The 20,158-nt window shown below is 42.0% G+C and overlaps 1 protein-coding gene across 1 annotated transcript; it reads left to right on the top strand.

The window, feature by feature from the left end:
- The first annotated feature begins 876 nt into the window (after positions 1–876).
- mei4 (meiosis-specific, MEI4 homolog (S. cerevisiae)) lies at positions 877–3,408 on the top strand. The gene is made up of 2 exons (XM_052011206.1): positions 877–993; positions 3,050–3,408. Exons 1-2 carry the CDS (start codon positions 906–908, stop codon positions 3,406–3,408), a joined length of 447 nt encoding a protein of 148 aa, XP_051867166.1. The 5' UTR covers positions 877–905.
- Positions 3,409–20,158: the final 16,750 nt, after the last annotated feature.

Below are 20,158 nucleotides of genomic sequence, written 5' to 3'. Positions count from 1 at the left end.
CTATAAAATCACACGGGGCTTAGGTAGCGTGAATGCACACAGTCTTCTTGCCAGGGTTGGGGAATCAAGAACTAGACGACATAGGTTTAAGGTGAGAGGGGAGAGATTTAATAGAAACCTGAGCAGCAACTCTTCCACCCAGAGGGTGGTCTGCACATGGAGCAAACTGCCAGAGGAAGTGGTTGAGGCAGGTACATTAACAACCTTTAAAAGGTACTTGGACAAGTACATGGATAGGAAAGATTTGGTGGGATATGGGTAAAATGTGTGCAAATGGGACTAGCTTAGATGGTCATCTTGGTCAGCATGGACCAGTTGGGCTGAAAGGCCTGTTTCCGTGCTGTATGACTATGACTATTCCGCCTGTGTGGAGTTTGAACGTGCTTTCCGTGACCATGTGGGTTTCCTCTGCGAGTTCCTCCCCTACTCAAGGACATGCTGGCTGGTTAGCTGGCGACGGTTAATTACTGCATAATGTAGATTAATGGTAAAAAGAAATCACAAAGGTTAGTTGACAGGCAATGCGAGAATAAAGCACAGTTGTACAGACAACCATTGAGAAGGGTCGGGGATAAATGGGGTTACCCCCCACCTCGGAGCTAGAATCGACCACAATGGACCCAACGGTCTCCTGTTTTATTTCTAGCTCTGGTCATAACCACGGGCCATACAGATGGTCTAAGCGAGGCCAATGAAAGCTCCCAGTACCTGGAACACTTACCCTGAGGCGGACGTGAACCGATCGCACTCGGGCGGCGCCCGGCCAGGCGTGACGTCTGACATCCGACGTCACTGCGGGCGGCGCCCGGCCAAGCGTGACGTCTGACATCCGACGTCACTGCGGGCGGTGCCCGGCCAGGTGTGAAAGCACGAGGCTGGGAGAGGCGCGTGCGGTCCTTGTTGCCATGGCGGCGGCGGGGCGCGAGGACCGGGCCGTCCCTGCGGCGGGGCGCGAGGACCGGGCTGTCCCTGCGGCGGTGCAGGCCTGTGAGAGTGAGTAGTGCTCCCTCATCGGGAAGGTCGGGGGATGGGGGTAGCAGAAGCAGAAGGCATTGCTGAGGGGTGCCCACCTTGGCCTTCCATCAGAACTGTTTCTTTTGACTCTTGTCTTCAAGATTGCTTTTTCTTGGATTGTCAGCATTTGATGCTTCACTGTCTCCCAAAGGTGGGATGCATAGGATGTTGCATTGCTCCTGAATTGCTAGAGCTGGGTGCACGAGAGACTTTTCCACTTCTGGGCGACTAGATATAGTAAAGGCAGTTTTCTTTAGTATTCTGTGCCCCCGTTGCTCCCTTAACCTTCCCCCAAACTTCACTAAATCTTGTCATATCGCTAACTTTTTAAAATCTCCTCCTTCATCTTCCCTGAGTACACGTAACCCTCGTGTTACAGCCATTTGGGTTACAGAAATTCACCCCTATGGAATTCACAAATCACTACCCAAAAATTTGAGATACGGAATTAAATTTGCTCTTATAGAATTTGTGTGGGGGGAAAATTAAATCAGTACAAAATGTGAAAGAAAGAACAAATTTTGTCTATATTTTTCAATCTGTATTTTTTGCAGATAATGTGGCAGGTTTTTAGCACATTCGGTTCATTTTGCTGCCTAGCAGTCTTTTTCCCCATGAGTTTTCCACATTATTTGCCCTCAATGTCTGAAACAGGGCCAGCAAGTTTAAGTGCAAGTTGTAAACCTAAATGACCACTGTTATTTGTTGCAAGTTATATCTTTAAGCTAACTTACCTGTACTTGACGTGTTTAAAAGTGTATGTCTCCATTCAAACTGCAGGCAGGAAGGTAGTAAGCATCCACAGTTACTTGTGTTTCCAAATGCAGGTGCTGGCCACCAAAGAGATTTGTTTTGGAAACTGACAAGGCAACCTCTTGAGTGGCCCACTGCTGTAAACCAGCAGCTGCTGTACTCATTACTGTTAAGAGAAAAACATCCTGTAGGAATGCATCTCTATTCATAAATGGGATTTAACAGGAAATAGGTTTTCATGTTACAGAAAATCACATTACGGATGATTTTCCGGGAATGCGTAACATGGGGGTTGCCTGTACCTTGGATGTGCAAAGCATTGCAAGAAATAAGATGCTGCTTTGTCATTGAATTTAGAGAGTGAAGTTGTATTTTTAGTATAATCTTTGAAGCTAAATAATGTAACAGCATTTACCCATGCAGAGTAAAAGATATTAGTACCATATCAGTGCTTTCTTTCATCTTATTAAATTTTATAATATAAATCTAATGGTTAAAGGCAGCTGATAATAGATTTTATGCAATGAAAAGTCACTAATGCATCTTCAGAAAGCACAGCTGTAGTGATGCTAAGTTGCATGAAGTCCTTTTTTCACGTTATTTCTTGGCCTAGCAGTTTATGCATAATCTGAATATTTGTTAGAGGAACAATTTTCAAGTGGAAGAGGATGACAAAAACAGATTGGATCTGTTTTGTAATTGGATCTGTTTTGCAGATTGGATCCTGGTCTCATATAAGGTATTTTAAAGTTTAGTTTCTGCACAGCATTTGGGAAATAAAATAATGTGTATAGTGCATGCCATAAAATGTGCAAATGGTTTATTTTGAATGGAATTGCCAAAGGCAAAAAATGCTTCCAGTGAGTTTTAACTTTGCATGCATATTATTGTAGAACTCGTAGACTGTTAATCTAACGAGTTTAGGATGTCATCCACTGTTAAAATGCATTCCTACTTGTTAGCTATTCTAAATGCAGCACTGCCTAATGATTATTATAATAGAAAATTCATGCTATATCTGAATAATGATATTGCCTAAAATTATGCACGATAGTATAGAATAAGACATTTTTCGTATTAATAGTGCATTTTTATAAGCTTAAATAGATTATCTTTAGTCTTAACTGTTAATTTACAAATATTAAGTTGATATTCATGTCTGAAATTGAAATTAACAATTTTTGCCAAGTAGGCAGTAGCTGTTTAGTCTCAGTTTTGTGACATTATTTGAATGTATAATTCTGGTGATTATTGAATATAATTTTTTCTGTCTTAATGGCAGGACAGCAGATGAATGAAGATATACTGGCATGGTACCTAAAAACATCGAAATTAGCACTGGCTCTAGCTATAATTGGCAGCACCCCCCCAGGAAAGAGCAGCAGAGTATATGCAGAGCAATTGGCTAGCAGTTTGTGTCAGAAGGGAGTAGAATGGAAGCTGAAGGCTGAGGCTTGGAAAGCTGAAGTGTTACACCTGCGTCAAGAGTTATTTCTAACTCGAATGCAATCTACAGCAAGGTCAAATGATGGTACTGGTAAGCATGTCATAATGCTTCATGCAATAGACATCTTCATCTTCATTGTATTAATTTCAATTGGGAAACACAAGATTTTTTGTAAGAAATTTGAGATAATGTAATACTGAAAATTCAACATTTTGTATCTTTACGATGGACAGATTGGCAGTCTAAAAGTGAGAAATGAATAATATTTATGAGAAAGGCATTGCTCAACAGGGTTGCACAAAGGATAGTCAAATTGGTAAGAACAGGATGCACAATAAAAACATTAAATTAAATTGCCCTGTGTCCTACGATGCAGAATTATGGAAGTTTGTGTTCTTTACAAACCATGTAAATTTTTAATGGAGGAATGTGCAATAGATGTTGAAAAAGATGGGGAATTTTGCATTGCAAAGAAGAAATAAGTTGTCCTTGCCCTGCCCTGCTGTATTTCAAGCATTTTCTGGTTTTACTTCAGGTTAATCTGGAGTATTTAGCTTTTGTATTGTGAATCTTTGGTGGATTCATTAAGTTGAATCAAATTTCCTTCCCCATCCTTATAATAGTTACCAGTAATAGGGGTTTTTAATCGGTGTAGCAATCTGTGCCACTTTTGACATTGTTCAGTTTTATGAACTCTTAAGTATTTCATGTTTCTTGTATAAGTTGTTCCATGTGGGTTATTGTTTTCACTGTGTTTTGTCTATTGTGTAATAAAGTGTGGTTTTGGTATTTCTGCTCAACATATCAATAACGTTGTATCTATAATGTTTAAAATGGGGAGCAATGGCATTCCTTCAGTTATGTATTCCTTGTGATGACGTTCCTCACTGGGGAATTGTGTTAGCTCATTGCGTTAGCTGCTAATTTTTTAAACAACACTCTAAGGAATCATTGTTGGGAAACCATTTCCCTCTGGCCTAGCTACATGATCAACTTCTGCTAAATTAAATTGGGTCTCTATTGTGGATTTAGGATGGTGTTACTTTGTTTGCTTTTTCTCTCCACACTGAGCCAAGCAATCCACTGTCAAGTCCATCACAACAATTCCATTATTTGTTTTCAAAATGACTTGCAGTATCCACATTTCATTGTTCATGAACTGACAAGTGCACAAACACGTTTTGTTCATTAACATATCACACAAGCAACATATACGTAAACTATTGAACGATAGATTAAAATTTAAAGGCCTGGATACTGTATTAAAAAGGGTGCAGGAGCAGAGACACTGAGAGGTACACAAATTATTGAAAGTGGCAAGGTAGGTTAAGAAGGTGGTTAATAAGGCAAACACAATTCTGGGCTTTATTATAGAGGGAGAGAGTACAAAAGTAGGTAAGTTATGCTGAGTCGTTATAAAACACTGGAGTCTTTATTCAGTTGTGATCACCATGTTGTACAAAGGGCTTGAAGGCATTGGTGAGGATAAAGAAAAAAAGTTATGAGGATAGGTTAGAGAGACTGGCCCTGGTTTCTTTGGAGAAGAGAAGGCTGAAGGGAGACTTGATCGAAGTATATAAAGTGATGTGGGGTGTGAACAGTGGGAAGTTGTTCCGCTGGTGGCAGACTAAAAGTCACAGATATAAAATGAGAGGCAAGACCATTAAGAATGGCATAAAGAAAATGTTTTACCCAGCATGCAGATGAAATCTGGAATGTATTTCTTGCAGATATGATTCAGATTGGCTTCATTGCAGCCTTCAAGAAGAAATTGGACAATTGGAGAAAACTTTGCAAGGGTAGGGGGAAGGGCCGATAGGTGGAATGAGGGAGTTCATCTAGTAGAGAACTGACATGGATGTGATGGGCAGAATATCTTCCTCTGTGCTGCATCCATTCTATGAAACTAAATAAAGTCTGCTTTGGCACATTAATGGTTGGAATATGGCAGGCTAGCAGACATTTTTTTGTGGGCCCACTGCAACAAAATGCAATAGCTCACAAGGTTATGTTCAACAAAGTGAGTCTTACAAGATGGAAGGTCTTTCCTACACACTTCACCAGTCTGAAGCACATAGAGGAAGTTGGGTAAGTCCAGGTCCAGTTTGCAAGTTGTTGGGTTGTGAGTGCTTAGTGAGGAGAAAAGCTTGGGTGGGAGAGGTGTAGGAGGGGATGGTGGTCAGGGCAAGGATTAACTGCTGGAGATCAATATACTGGCCAGGGGGATGTATGACTGCTGGGTATTAAGAGGGGGTTTTGGAGAGAGGGTTAAGCTGTAATATTGTCTGTGGGAGGGGTGGTTGGGCTGGGATGTCATTTGAGGAGGGCAGAGTTCAGGTGGCAGGTCAGTAGTCATGTGCGTGGTGGAATGATCAGGTGGGAAACTAGTGATCGATGAGGGGTTAGTTGAAGGTGGGGGGGGGGGGGGGGAAGCCCAACAGGTAGTGGTAGAAGGCTTAAGGGTGAGTATATTATTTAAAGGTGACGCTCCTGATATGGTCAGCCCCCTATACCAGACTTCATGTCCTGGACCTTGGTTTAAGCACACATGCTAAATAAACCTGGTTTTGTGAGAATAGCCAGCGCTGCCTACAGACCATGTCAGAAGTGGTGACCAGGTGTGCATTTTGTACTTTCAGACACCACTCTGCTAATCTGGTCTCCTTCTCAGATGCACAGAGGACACAACAGGAAAGTCAAACTTTGTGGGACTTCCTGTAATTTACCAATATTTCTTTCCAAACAATTCTCCATTGAAATGGAATTGTGCAGGTCACAAATCATATATGCTGGGTGATCTAGTTTCTAGGCAAAAGAATCACAGAAAAGCTGTGGTTAATGTCTTGCCAATATGATAATAAAAGATGCAGGAGGAGGGTAGACAGGCTGAGGTGGAGCGCAAGATCTAGCAGGGCCACCATCCAGAGGAGGAGGAGCTGGCTGAGACTGTTTCTGCAAGGAAAAGAAAAATCACATCTGAAGTAAGGCCAAAAAAAACTGCCCCAGTATATATGTCAAGATGAGCTCAACAATAATTACTGCCTTTTTGTACTTCTGCTCATACACAAGTACATGTGCATATCTGGTTGCATCAGCCATGAAGGCACAGCTCATTTTGCATCTTTTGCCACTTTGTAGTCTGCCAAATAGAGACCTGATCTTTGCCACAAGAGCAGTTTGAGATGCTATATCTCAGCAGGTAGATGTTTTTCATGGAGGCATCCTGCACCTAAGCAGAATGTTCTCCTGTATGAGAAGAGAAATGCCACATGTGACCTTTTTTTCATTCTCTTATAGTGGAGATATAGCATGTGTGAACTTATCTGTAGCAGCACAAATAATTTTACCCTTGCCCCCATTCACACAGTCCTGCTCTGGTCCCACAGAGAGCTGACTCAGGAGGATTGAGCAAAGCAGAGACTATTCACCTGTGATTTGTGATCTATTAGCCACTTCAGCTTCAGGTCTGGTTGAAGTGATGGCTGTGTGGTCTGGGTCAGAGCAGATTGGAATACCATTGTCTACCTGTCCCCCGAGAGGTCAGACTGGTCAAATGTCGGAGGATTGGGATCTTGCTGTGCCCCTTATGAGGTCAGCAGTTCACCCCTCAACTCTGCCTCTTAATCAGTGCATTCGCCCATGTCCCACAACCAATTATTATGGTCTGCTTCACTTATCTAAGTCTGAAACCATCCCATTTAGGGCAAGGGTTTGACTTGGCCTGTTCATCAAGGACATCTGAGCAAATTTCTACGGGCAGGGAGCAGCCTTTCAGCAGCCAGGCTGAAGCTACGAGGGCAGGCATGGCAACATGGATCCTTCGAATGCTACCTGCAAGGTGGTTATGAGGAAATGGCATTGGATATGTAATTTAAAGGAAAAATGCTTTAAGTTGCCATTCATTATTATAGTAATTTATTTTGCTTTAATTAAAGTGAAATAATGTTCACAACACCATGACATTTGAGTTCCTTTCTTATTAGACCGAGGGGACCTTCCAGTGTGTTGCGCTTAGTCACTGTGGTCATACAGCAACTGGCACACTGCACCTCTGGCTAATGGCATAGATTTTAGCTCAAATACTGCTACATCAGAGTGGATTACTGTTAGCAATTGTGATTTGCTTTTCAAGCAATGAGAGCTTCATTGCTCTGCAGCACGTCGGCATGAACTAATCAGGACTACTCATTCCTAGAGTCATGAGCGTTATACAGCACAGAAACAGGCCTTTCAGCCCAACTTGTCCATGTTGACAAAGATGTCTACATGAGGTAGTCCCATTTGCCTGTATTTGGTCCATACCCCTCTAAATCTTCCCTATCCATGAACCTGTCCAAATGTCTTTTAAATGTTGTTATTGTGCCTGCCTCTGCAGCTGCTTCTGGCAGCGCGTTCCATATACCCACCACACTCTGAAAAAGCTTTCCCTTGGGCCTCTTTTAAAACTTTCCCCTCTCAGCTTAAATCTATGTCCTCGAGTTTTAGACTCCCCTACCCTAGGAAAAAGACTGTGACCATTCACCTTATCCATGCCCCTCATGATTTTTTTTCTGCCATAAGGTCATCATCAGCCTGTTACGCTCCAGGGAAGAAAGTCATAGCCTATCCAGTCTCTCCTTATAACTCAAGCCCTTCAGTCCCAGTAACATCCTTGTGAATCTTTTCTGCATCCTTTCCAGCTTAATGACATTCTATAGCTGAGCAACCTGAACTATGCACAGTACTCCAAGTGTGGTCTCACCAATGACTTGTACAGATACACTATCATGTCCCGACTCCCATACTCAATGCCCTGACTGTTGAAGGTAAGCATGCCAAACACTGCCTTTACCACCCTGTCTACCTTTGTCACCACTTTCAGGGAGCTATATATCTGTACCCCTAGCTCTCTCTGTTCTACAGCACTCTCCAGGGCACTAGCAATAACTGTGTAAGTCCTGTCCTGGTTTAACTGATCAAAATGCAACACCTCACACTTGTCAGAGTTAAATTCCATCTGCCATTCCTTGCACCTGGTTCATCTTGGTCCTGTTGTAATATTAGATAACTTTTTTCACTGTCCATGCTACCACCAACTTTGGTGTCATCTGCAAACTTACTAACCATGTTAACAACATTGTCATCCAAATTGTTAATATAGATGACAAACAAAAGTGGACCCAGCACCAATACCTGTGGCACACCACAGGCCTCCAATCCAAATAACAACCTTCCACTAACATCCTCTGACTTCTATCAGCAAGCCAATTTGTATCCATTTGGCTAGCCCAGCCTGGATCCTATGTGATATAACTTTCCAGACCAGCCTATCATGCAGGACCTTGTCAAAGGCCTTTCTAAAGTTCATGTCGAAAATGTTTGCTGCCCTGCCCTTGTCAACCCTCTTGGTCACTTCTTCAAAGAACTCAATCTAATTTATGAGACATGATTTCCCATGCACAAAGCTAATTGACTATCCATTGTTAGTCCTTGCCTTTCCAAATACGGATAGATCCCGTCCCTCAGAATCCTCTACAGTAACTTTCCCACCACTGATGTTAGGTTCACTGGCTAATAGTTCCCTGGCTTGTTCTTGCAGCCCTTTTTAAATAAAAGCACAACATTAGCCATCTTCCAGTCTTCCTGTACTTCAACCATGGCTAAGGATGATGCAGACATCTCTGTCAGTACCCCTGCAATTTTTTTCCCTAGCTTCCCACAATATCCTAGGATACACTTGATCAGGCCCCAGAGATTTATCCACCTTAATATGCCTTCAGGCCAGCAGCACATCCTGTGTTGTAATGTGGATATGTTCCAATACATAACTATTCATTTCCTCTAATTCCTTTGCTTCCATGACTATCTCCATGGTAAATACAAATGAGAATTATTCATTGGACACCTTGTCTGTCTCCTGTGGCTCCACACATAAGTGACAATTCCTGCCGTAGAATTCAGCTAATGAATGAATATAACCTCTCAATTCAATGTTTTCCTGCACTGCTTGGTGTGCTGTTCAAAGACTTAGGGTCCCTCTTTCAAAGAGTGTCATGAGAAGTGTCTGGAGGATGTGAATAAGGTAGCATGGTCGAGGTGCAGTGTCTGTTCAGTGCTGCCTGTTATAGCTTAATTTCGGTACTGCAGGTCAAATTCTCTAAATGAAAATTGATTCCTTAACCAGGGATGCATGAAAAATCATGCATCTTGGATTATTCAACTAGTTCGAAGAATTCTGACTCAAAGTGAAGTCTGATGATTAAAAACTGACTTTCTCATAAAAAAACAGAGTTGGAAAAAATGGGTCTTTATCAGGCTGGAAGAAGGTAACTAGTGGAATACTGCAGGGATAAGTTCTTGGCCTGCAGTTATTCACTATTTGCATTAATGACCTGAAGGAAGAAACAGAATGTAAGGTTTCCAAATCTGATACAAAAATGGGTGAAAGGACATGTTATGATAAGGATACCATGATTCTGCAACAGGCTATAGATTGAGTGAGTGGGCAAAAGACTGGCAAATGAGGTTAATGCAGGGAAGTGTGAAGTCATGCATTTCGTTGAGAGAAATCAAAATGCAGATTATTGTCTAAGTGGAGAGAGACTACGAGCAGGTGAAATTCAGAGGTGTTCTTATACGTGAATCAGAAAAGGTTAGCAGGTAGGTCCAAGTAGTTAAGAGAGCAAACTGCATTTTGGCCTTCACTGCAAAGGGGTTGGAGTTTAAGAAAAAATAGGAAGTTTTTGTTGCAATTATAACAGGGTGTTGGTGAAGCCTCACCTGGAATATTGCGTACAGTTGTGGTCCCTTTGCTTAAAATAATATATAACAATATTGAAGGAAGTACAAAGGAGATTCACCAGGCTAATTCCTAGGATGAGGAGACTAAAAATTTGGGCCTGTATTCGGAGCTTAGAAGAATGAGGGGTGACCATATTCAAAAATATAAGATCCCAAGAGGGCTTGACAAGGTAAATGTTGAGATGTTTTCACCAGTGGGAGGGTCTCTAACAAGGGGACATAACTTCAAGATAAGGGGCTGGTCATTTAAAACTGAGGTATGTAGAAATTTCTTCTCACAGAGGGTGGTGAATCTCTGGAACTCTCTGTCCCAGTGGGTGGTGGAAGCTGGATTATTAGAAGTGTTTAAAGTGGAGGTGGATAAATATTTGAAAGAAGGAGGAGGAGAGGGATATGGAGAAATAGCACAGAAGAGGAGTTGAGCTGGACACTGATCAGGCCTGATCATATTAAATAATGGGGCAGGATTGAAGGGCCTGTTTCTATTTTCTTGCATTCTGTGAGGGTCTTCTCATTGCTGATTGAAAATGGAATTTATTGCCGTGTGATATTAACCCTTTGCTGTAGCTTCTTAACAAATACTTGGATTCTGAGGGAAAAGAAGCCTTTTCTTCTCATGAAGTACACAGGGGTTTTAAATAAAGCCCTTATGGGCACCTTATGGGCACTTGAAGCTTGCAATCCTGCCAAAACCCAATGGATGCAAAGGCACTAACTGTGCCTCCTGCCCTGGGGTCCCAACCGTCCCCGACTCAACCGCACACGTAGAACATAGAACATAGAACACTACAGCACAGTACAGGCCCTTCAGCCCACAATGTTGTGCCAACATTTTATCCTGCTCGAAGATCTATCTAACCCTTCCCTCCCACATAGCCCCCTATTTTTCTATCATTCATGTGGCTATCTAAGAGTCTCTTAAATGTCCCTAATGTATCTGCCCCCACAACCTCTTCCGGCAGTGCGTTCCACGCACCCACCACTCTCTGTGTAAAAAAACTTGCCCTTGACATCCCCCTTATACCTTCCTCAAATCACCTTAAAATTATGTCCCCTCATGTTAGCCATTGTTGTCCTGGGAAAAAGTCTCTGACTGTCCACTGGATTTATGGCTCTTATCATCTTGTACACCTCTATCAAGTCACCTCTCATCCTCCTTCTCTCCAAAGAGAAAAGCCCTAGCTCACTCAACCTATCCTCATAAGACCTGCTCTCCAATCCAGGCAACATCTTGGTAAATCTCCTCTGCACCCTCTCTAAAGCTTCCACATCCCTTCTATAATGAGGCGACCAGAATTGAACACAATACTCCAAGTGTGGTCTGACCAGAGTTCTATAGAGCTGCAACATCACCTCGCGGCTCTTGAACTTAATACCTTGACAAATGAAGGCCAACACTCCATACACCTTCTTAACAACCCTATCGAACTGCGTGGCAACCTTGAGGGATCTATGGACGTGGACCCCAAGATCCCTCTGTTCCTCCACAGTGCTAAGATTCCTGCCATTAACCTTGTATTCTGCCTTCAAATTCGATCTCCCGAAGTGTATCACTTCACACTTATCCAGATTGAACTCCATCTGCCACTTCTCAGCCCAGCTCTGCATTCTATCAATATCCTGTTGTAATCTACAGCAACCTTCTACACTATCCACAACACCATCAACCTTTGTATCATCAGCAAACTTACTCACCCACCCTTCCACATCCTCATCCAAGTCATTTATAAAAATCACAAAGAGCAGGTGTCCCAGAACATCCCTGCGGAACACCAGTGGTCACCGACCTCCAGGCAGAATACACTCCATCTACCATCACCCTCTGCCTTCTACGGGTGAGCCAATTCTGAATCCACACAGCCAAGTTTCCCTGGATCCCATGCCTCCTGACTTTCTGAATAAGCCTTCCATGAAGAACCTTATCAAACGCCTTACTAAAATCCATGTACACCACATCCACTACTCTCCCTTCATCAATGTGCTTTGTCACATCCTCAAAGAATTCAGGCTCATGAGGCATGACCTGCCCCTCACAAAGCCATGCTGACTATCCCTAATCAGCCTATGCTTCTCTAAATGCCCATAAATCCTGTCTTTAAGAATCTTCTCCAGTAATTTGCCTACCACTGAAGTAAGACTCACCAGTCTGTAATTCCCAGGGTTATCCCTACTTCCTTTCTTAAACAAAGGAACATCATTTGCCATCCTCCAATCATCCGGCGCTACTCCTGTGGCCAGTGAGAACGCAAAGATCATCGCCAAAGGTGCAGCGATGTCTTCCCTAGCTTCCTGTGATAACCTTGGATATATCCCGTCCAGCCCCGGTGACTTATCTATCCTAATGTCTTTCAATAGTTCCAACACATCCTCTTCCCTCACATCAACATGCCCTAGCATATCAGTCTGTCATATGCCATCCTCACAAACATCAAGGTCTCTCTCTGGTGAATACCGAAGCAAAGTATTCATTAAGGACCTCCCCTACCTCTTCTGACTCCAGGCACATGTTTCCTCTTTTATCCCTGATAAACCCTCACTCTAGTCATCCTCTTATTCTTCACATACGTGTAAAATGCCTTGGGGTTTTCTTTGATCCTACTTGCCAAGGACTTCTCATGGCCCCCTTCCAGCTCTCCTCCTGGCTACCTTGTAACTCTCCAGAGCCCTGTCTGATCCATGCTTTCTTGACCTTAGGTAAGCTTCTTTCTTCCTCTTGACAAGATATTCTACATCTCGTGTCAACCAAGGGTGGTCACTCTCCCATCCTTACCCTGCCTCAATGGGACAAACTTATCTAGAGCCCCATGCAAGTATTCCTTAAGCAACCTCCACATTTCTGCTGTGCACTTCCCCAATAACATCTGTTCCCAATTTACACTCCCAAGTTTCTGCCTAATAGCATCATAATTCCCCCTCCCCCAGTTAAGTACTTTCCCATATCATCTGCTCCTATCCCTCTCCAAGGCTATGGTAAAGGTCAAGGAGTTATGGTCACTATCTCCAAAATGTTTTCCCATCGAGAGATCTGAAACCTGATCAGGCTCATTGCCTAGTACCAGGTCCAGCATGGCCTCTCCTCTAGTCGGCCTGTCCACATACTATGTCAGGAATCCTTCCTGTACGTACTGAACAAACTCCGTCCCATCTATCCCCTTTATGTAGTCTGAAGTTTCCACACAAACAGTGATGCCCGCGGTATAATCACTGAGGCACCATTAAATTATTTACTCAGGAATTAAGTTCTCTGAAAAGCACTATTTGTTAGTTCAAGTGCAGTCTTTTTTTGGGAGGTGTGTGAGCAGTCTTCAGTGAGTTTTGAAACTGCCTAGGCACATTATTAGCAGAATGTCCTATTAAATGGGATCTGAATGTAGAATGCAGCATATTCTGCCCCTTGTTTGGTTGCAGCTACCAAACTGTTAGGAGTTTCAGTTTGCGTAAGGAAAGCTTTGATTATGGATTGCACAATTGACGTTTTTTGGTGCATGACGTTGGAGAATCGTAAAACATTTTATTGTGGACCCTAACTGGAAATGCCTGAATCAATTTAGCGATTGTCACCATTTCACCTAAAAATGATTGCTAATGTGATTTACTTCAAGTTATATTGATTTTGGATTGCATTACAGTGAGGAAAAAATGCTCTATGCGACCTGGTTTCTAAGTAATCACATTTCTCCAACATCTTTATACAGCAAAACATAATTTTAATAACAAATTTCTATACATGATGAATGATCTGTACTTCCCTTCATAAAACAAGATTAATTTAATTTACTTAATCAACAGTACATTTTATTGCCGCTATTCCAAAAGATCAAACATAGATGAAGCATCACTGTTGTTGGTTTAATGGGTCATATAATGGTATCATTGGTCTCTGGCTTCAAATGTAATAATCTGTATCATGAACTTGGTGAATGATGATAAACTAGATTTGCCCTCCCTGCCTTTTGTTGTATATCTCCAGCTTCAGTAAGAAAATTTGACACATCATTAGCTGACTATGGAATATTTTGTTCCTACAGGGTAGTAGAGGGATAGGTTTTTCAGAAACTGCAAATTATGATTTATACTTTTAAACCATGTACCATAGGACAAGTCAACTCTCAAAGGAAGTTTGTATCCACTGAAATGGTTCCATTTAATATAGCTTAGACATTGCAAGTTATTAAATATAACATTTGGAGTTGCAGAGATGTCATATTATTATAAAATATATTTTTTTACAAATATTTGACTTTGAAATGTGTTTAATTTTCCAGGAGCTGACTCTTCTACCTGCCTAGAATTTCCAACTCAAGATCCTACAAGATTTATGAATGAGTCTACTCTTCTAGAGGATTCTGGTTGTGATGTATCTAATGGACAAGGATCAGATACTCAGGACCTATTAGCGAATTGCAGCCTAAAAAACTTTGATTCTTATTCACTAACTAGTGAAAAAACATTGCCGTTAGTTAATTCCACATTGCTACCTGCTGCATCAAACATTACCAGAAGGGACGAATTACAAATGAATAAGAAAATACTTAATTTTCACACTCAGTTTTTACAGAGTTTGATACGCATTAGAAAGATTGCAACTAACGGAACTCCAACAGCAGAAACATTGACTTTAGGTAGCGACTACTCAATAGTGACAGATTCAGTCTCACATTTTGCTGAGAGTTTGCTAGTTTTCTGTGCAAAGCCCAAATCTCTACCCCCAGCTTCTTTGCTGAGGGAAGCAACAGAGTCCCTTGTCTGTTTAATGCAAGAGGGTAAATTGCCAATGCCAGTCCTTGCGCAGTGTATCAAGAGGATAGAGGAGCTTGTGAAGAAGTTGGTGAAAGTCATTTTGGACAATGCAGAAGTAAATCGGGTAAGCACGTTTTGAATAACATTGTGTTCCTCTTAAAAGTATCTTCTTTAATCAAATACATGACTTCAGTTTTGCTAATGTTGGCTGTGGGACAACTCCCTTATTATTGTTTGCTCCGTGTAACGCTGTATTTGTAGGAGCATTTATCTTAATTCACCCATTGTTATTGCAATCAGCCTACATCAAGGAAAGTGCTATGTTTACTCTAAAGATGCTTTCATATATTTTAATATTGTGACATTTTAATTAGGCTACTAATCAATTTCAAGAAGAAAAGTGAATACAAAAGTCATAATAGAAAAGCCTGAAAAGTATATTGTTGGACCAGCCTTGCTTAGAATTCTTCATGGTGGTGATTTTTTTCTTTTGGGATGTGAAGCCAATTACTTTAAATGTCTGAATATTGTTTGGGACTGAAGGGGACTATTTTCAAAGTTTTGGGTAAATCCTTTTTGTCTGAATCTCTTTTGTATCTCCTTTTCAGGTTAGAGTAGCAAAACATCTAATTGCATTTTTAGTGAATAGAATATTTATTGTATGTAAGGACACAAATATATCTCACCCAACAATAGAGTTTCAGTTAGGATTTATTTTTGCAATATTATATTGTTTGAAGTTATAGTGAACATACTAAATTAAAGTTCTTTTCCTGTTGAGAGAAAGAGTTTACCAGTCAGACAGATTTTTAGATTTGAGTTGCAATGAGCACTCCTGTTTTTTGTGCTGTTATGTTGGGAGTGCATGTCAATACTACATCAGGTTCCCACTTAACGCTTTAGGGAAATGTCAATAAAACTTGTTTGAAGATGGAACAATAATCAAAGGTACGTAGCTAGGATGTTTGGAACCAAATATCGCTGCTTGTTACTTTATTATGATATATTCTGGAGCAGCTTGGCACGGTATTAATTCCAGTTATTAATAACAGCAGGGATGTCCAAGTCCTAATCTGCTGTCCTGGTCCAATATACCATGTAAGGAAGCTGCTCATTAGCTCTCACAATCAAGGCTATGGGAATGAGAGGGTTGGGTGGGTGTCTGATATCTGGGGTGTGAGGTCAGGTGTTCGTGTCTGAGTTCCATGCGGGGCATGTTGCGTGGAACTTCGTTCTTTTACTGATTGAATGGAGCCATATGAAAATGTATGATATAATTATTTAAAAAAACATGAAATCATGCTGCGCTGTCACACAGGTGTTCTGGGCAAATCATGCTGTGTTTGGAAGCACCAGTGTGTAGCCATAGCCATTCCAACTGAAGTAGGTTTTGGACCTATTTTGAGTTTTGGATTGACTGACAGATTTGAAGTTGCCAAATCCAGTTGATCAACAAAAACAGAAAATATTTGAAATGTTCAGCAGGTCAGACAGGTGTGTGAGAAGAGAAACACAGCGTAAACCTTCAGAGCGAAGGGCAATGTAGAGGAGTGAGGAGAGAGAGGAAGAGTGATATCAGAGAGTGGGAAGGGACAAGGTATTGGGAGGGAGGAGAGAAAGGGAGAGTGGCCAAGGGAGGGGGAGGGGGTTGGTCTTGAGAAAGTGTATTGGAGGGAGTGAGTAAGGCAGGGGAATGGGAAGGTTTTGGATTGAAACGGAGAGAAGGGAATGGGAACAGAGCAAGGTGAACAGAGAAGTCGGTGAGAGAAATTTACATTCACCTTGGTGCTGTGCTCTTTCATTCTCCCTGCCTATGTGTGTGCATACACACACACATGCACAGACATGGAGCAGCAGGGGTGTCCAAGTCCTAATCTGCTGTCCTGGTCCAATATACCACCTAAGGAAGCTGCTCATTAGCTCTCACAATCAAGGCTGTGGGAATGAGAGGGTTGGATGGGTGTCTGATGTCTGGGCTGTGAGGTCAGGTGTTGGTGTCTGAGCTTCAAGCCTTGATTTATTCAATAGATAGTTCTGAGTTCCCTGCTAGGCAGCAGGGATGGAAGTGCATCCAAGGGCTGATATTGCCTAATATTCATCCAGCCTATCATTTTTGATAGCTCTGTCCTTCTATCATTTTCAAATGTGCTGCTCAATGGTGTGATTTCCCATATGATTTTCACCTTAAGGGTATACGCAAATCTACAATTCAGATATATAGTAAGTAATATGGGAATTACATAGATATGATATTTCAAGTGGTAAACCTGTTTGTTAATTTTTAAGCACCAAGTAGGCTTTCACTGTTATTGAGGCAATCTGTGCTCCGTGGATTTTTCAGAGTCATAGCCAACTCATCCATGCCGACAAAGCTACCTACCTGAGCTAGTCCCATTTGCCTGCATTTGGCCCATATGCCTCTAAACCATTCCTATCCGTGTACCTGTCTAAGTGTTTTTTTAAGCGTTTTAATTGTACCTGCCTCTACCATTTCATCTGGTTCCATATACCACCACCTTCTTGTGGAAAAAGCTGCCACTCAGGTTCCATTTAAGTCATTTCCCTCTCACCTTGAACCTATGCCCTCTAGTTTTCGATAACCCTACTCTGGGTAAAAACCATTTACTGTATCTATGCCCATCATAATTTTATATTCCTTTAAAAGGTTGCTCCTCAGCCTCCTATACTCCAGGGGAGAAAAGCCCCAGCCTATCTACTCTCTCCTTATAACTCAAGCCCTCCAGTCTTGGCAACATTATTCTGAATCTTTCCTGCACCCTTTCCAGCTTAATGACATTCTTCTTATAGCTGGGCAACCAGAACTACACACAATACTCCAAGCATGGTCTCACCAGCATCTTGTACAGCTGTAACATGACATCCCAACCCTTGTACTCAGTGCCCTGACTGATGAAGGCCAGCGTGCCAAATGCACTCTTCACCATTTTGTCTGTCTGTGTCACCACTTTCAGGGAACTATATACTTGTACCCCCAGGTGTCCCTGTACTACAACTCTCCCCAGGGCCCCAGCAATTACTATGTAAGTCCTTCCCAAAATGCAACACTTCACACTTGTCCAAATGAAATTCCATCTGCCATTCCTTGGTCACTTTCCCAGTTGATCTAAGTCCTGCTGTAATCTTAGATAACTTTCTTCACACCACCACCAATTTTGGTGTCATCTGCAAACTTGCTGAACATGCCAACTACATTCTCCTCCAAATCATTAACATACTGTAGGTGACAAACAACAGTGGACCCAGCACTGATTCCCTGCGGCACACCACTGGTCACAGGCCTCCAATCTGAAAAATAATGCTCCACAACTACCCTCTGACTCCTAGCACCAAGCCAATTATGTATCCAATTAGCTAGCTCACCCTGGATCCCATGTCATCTAACCTTACAGACCAGCCTACCATGGGAGACCTTGTCAAAGGCCTTGATAAAGTCCATGTCGACCATGTCTACCACGCTGCCCTCATCAATTCTCTTGGTCACCACTTCAAAAAAAAACCTCAAATTCATGAGACACTATTTCCCATGCACAAAGCCTTGCCTACTATCCCTACTCAGTCCTTGCCTTCCAAATGCAAGTAGATCTTGTCTCTCAGAATCCCCTCCAGTAACTTTCTAAACACTAAAGCTAGGCTCACTGGCCTGTAGTTCCCTGGCTTGTCCTTGCAGCCCTTCTTAAATAAAGCCCTTTCTAAATATACCCATCCTCTAGTCTTCCAGTACCTTACCTGTGGCTAACATGGTACAAATATCACTGCCAGGGCCCCAGCAGTTTCTTTCCCCCCTTAGTCAGGTCCCGGGAATTTATCCACCTTCATGCACTTTAAGACCTGCCAGTACCTTCTCTGTTGTAATGTGAATATGTTCCAATACCTCACTATTCATTTCCCTTAACTTCTTTGCTTCCCCGACCTTCTCCACGGTAAATACAGATGAGAATTATTCATTTAAGACATTGTCGATATCCTGTGGCCCCACATATAGATGACCACATTGAGCTTAAGGTGACCTATTCTTGCCCTCTTTACCCTCTTGCTCTTAATATACTTAGAGAATCTCTTAAGATTCTCTTTTACCTTATCTGCTATCTCATGTCCTCTTTTTTGCCCTCCTGACTTCCCTCTGAAGTGAGCTCCTCTATCCCTTATATTCCTCAAAGGATTTGCTTGATCCCATATATCTGACGTCTGCCTCCTTCTTCCTGACCAGAGCCTCAATATCCCTTCTTTGATGCATGTTTTTCAGACATGAAGCTCACAGCTGATAACTTGAGCCTTGCTTTAACCTCACCCCCCATCCCTCCAAATGACCAAATGTATTCCTGTTTCCATTCTTAAATACCTATTATTTGAGACTCTCTGGTGATTATCAGTGAAGAATGAAGTTTCCCAACAAAATATTTTACAGAAAAATAACACTACAAAATAGTGGTGATTTTCTTTGGTGCTGAAATTCCTTTCTTATTAATTTTTGATGAAGCCATCGCTGCCTTGGCCAGCATTTCTTATTCATCCCTACTTACTTTTGGGAAGGAGGTGAATCACCTTCAGTAATCCCTGCGGCCCTTCTGGTCGGGTGGGAGATCTAGTGCTTTGACCCAATGCTGATGAAGGAATGAGGATGTATTTCCAAGGAAAGATAACGTGAATCGAAGGGGATCCTATACCTGCTGCCCTAGTCCTTGATGAGAGAGGTTACAGGTTTGGAGATGCTCTCAGATTAGCCCAGATGAGAAATGCTGTGTATTTTGCAAGTGGCTCACACTGCAACCATGGTGCAATGTTTAAGCCATTGATGGGGTGCCATTCAAGTGGGCTGCTTTGCTCTGAATGCCATCAAACTTATTGAACAATGTTGAAACTTTACTCAAACAGACAAATAGAGAGTATTCCATTATGTTGCTGACTTTTGCCTTGTAAAAAAAAGGCTTTGGAGCATCAGGAGGTGAGTCACTCACTACAGAATATTCAGCCTCTGACCTGTCCTTATAGCTATTTATAAGTCCAGTTGAGTTTCTATTGAGTGGTGACTCCCTTGAGATGCTGATGGAACTCTGTGATAATAATACCATTGAATGCCGAGGATAGGCTGTTAGACTCTCTGTTGGAGATGGCTCTTGCCCAACTCTCGTATGGCAAAAATGCTACTTAACATTCAGCCATGGGCTAATAAATAATGTCAATGTGTTTTGACTGGAATTGAACATTGTAGAATCATCAGTGAACATCCACATTTCTACTGGAAGGAAGGTCATTGTGTAGGCTGCTGAAGATGGTTGGATCTGGCTCACCTGGAGGAGCAACTGTAGTGATATCCTGGAGGTGGAATGATTGGCTCCAGCAACCCCACCATCTTCCTTTGTAGGTTTGAAGCCAATCATTAAGTTGCAGTGATTTTATTTGAAA

Source organism: Pristis pectinata, chromosome 3, assembly GCF_009764475.1.
Source record: "Pristis pectinata isolate sPriPec2 chromosome 3, sPriPec2.1.pri, whole genome shotgun sequence".
In the NCBI taxonomy this organism is placed as follows: Eukaryota; Metazoa; Chordata; class Chondrichthyes; order Rhinopristiformes; family Pristidae; genus Pristis; species Pristis pectinata.
This window is presented reverse-complemented; position numbering and strand designations above follow the sequence as displayed.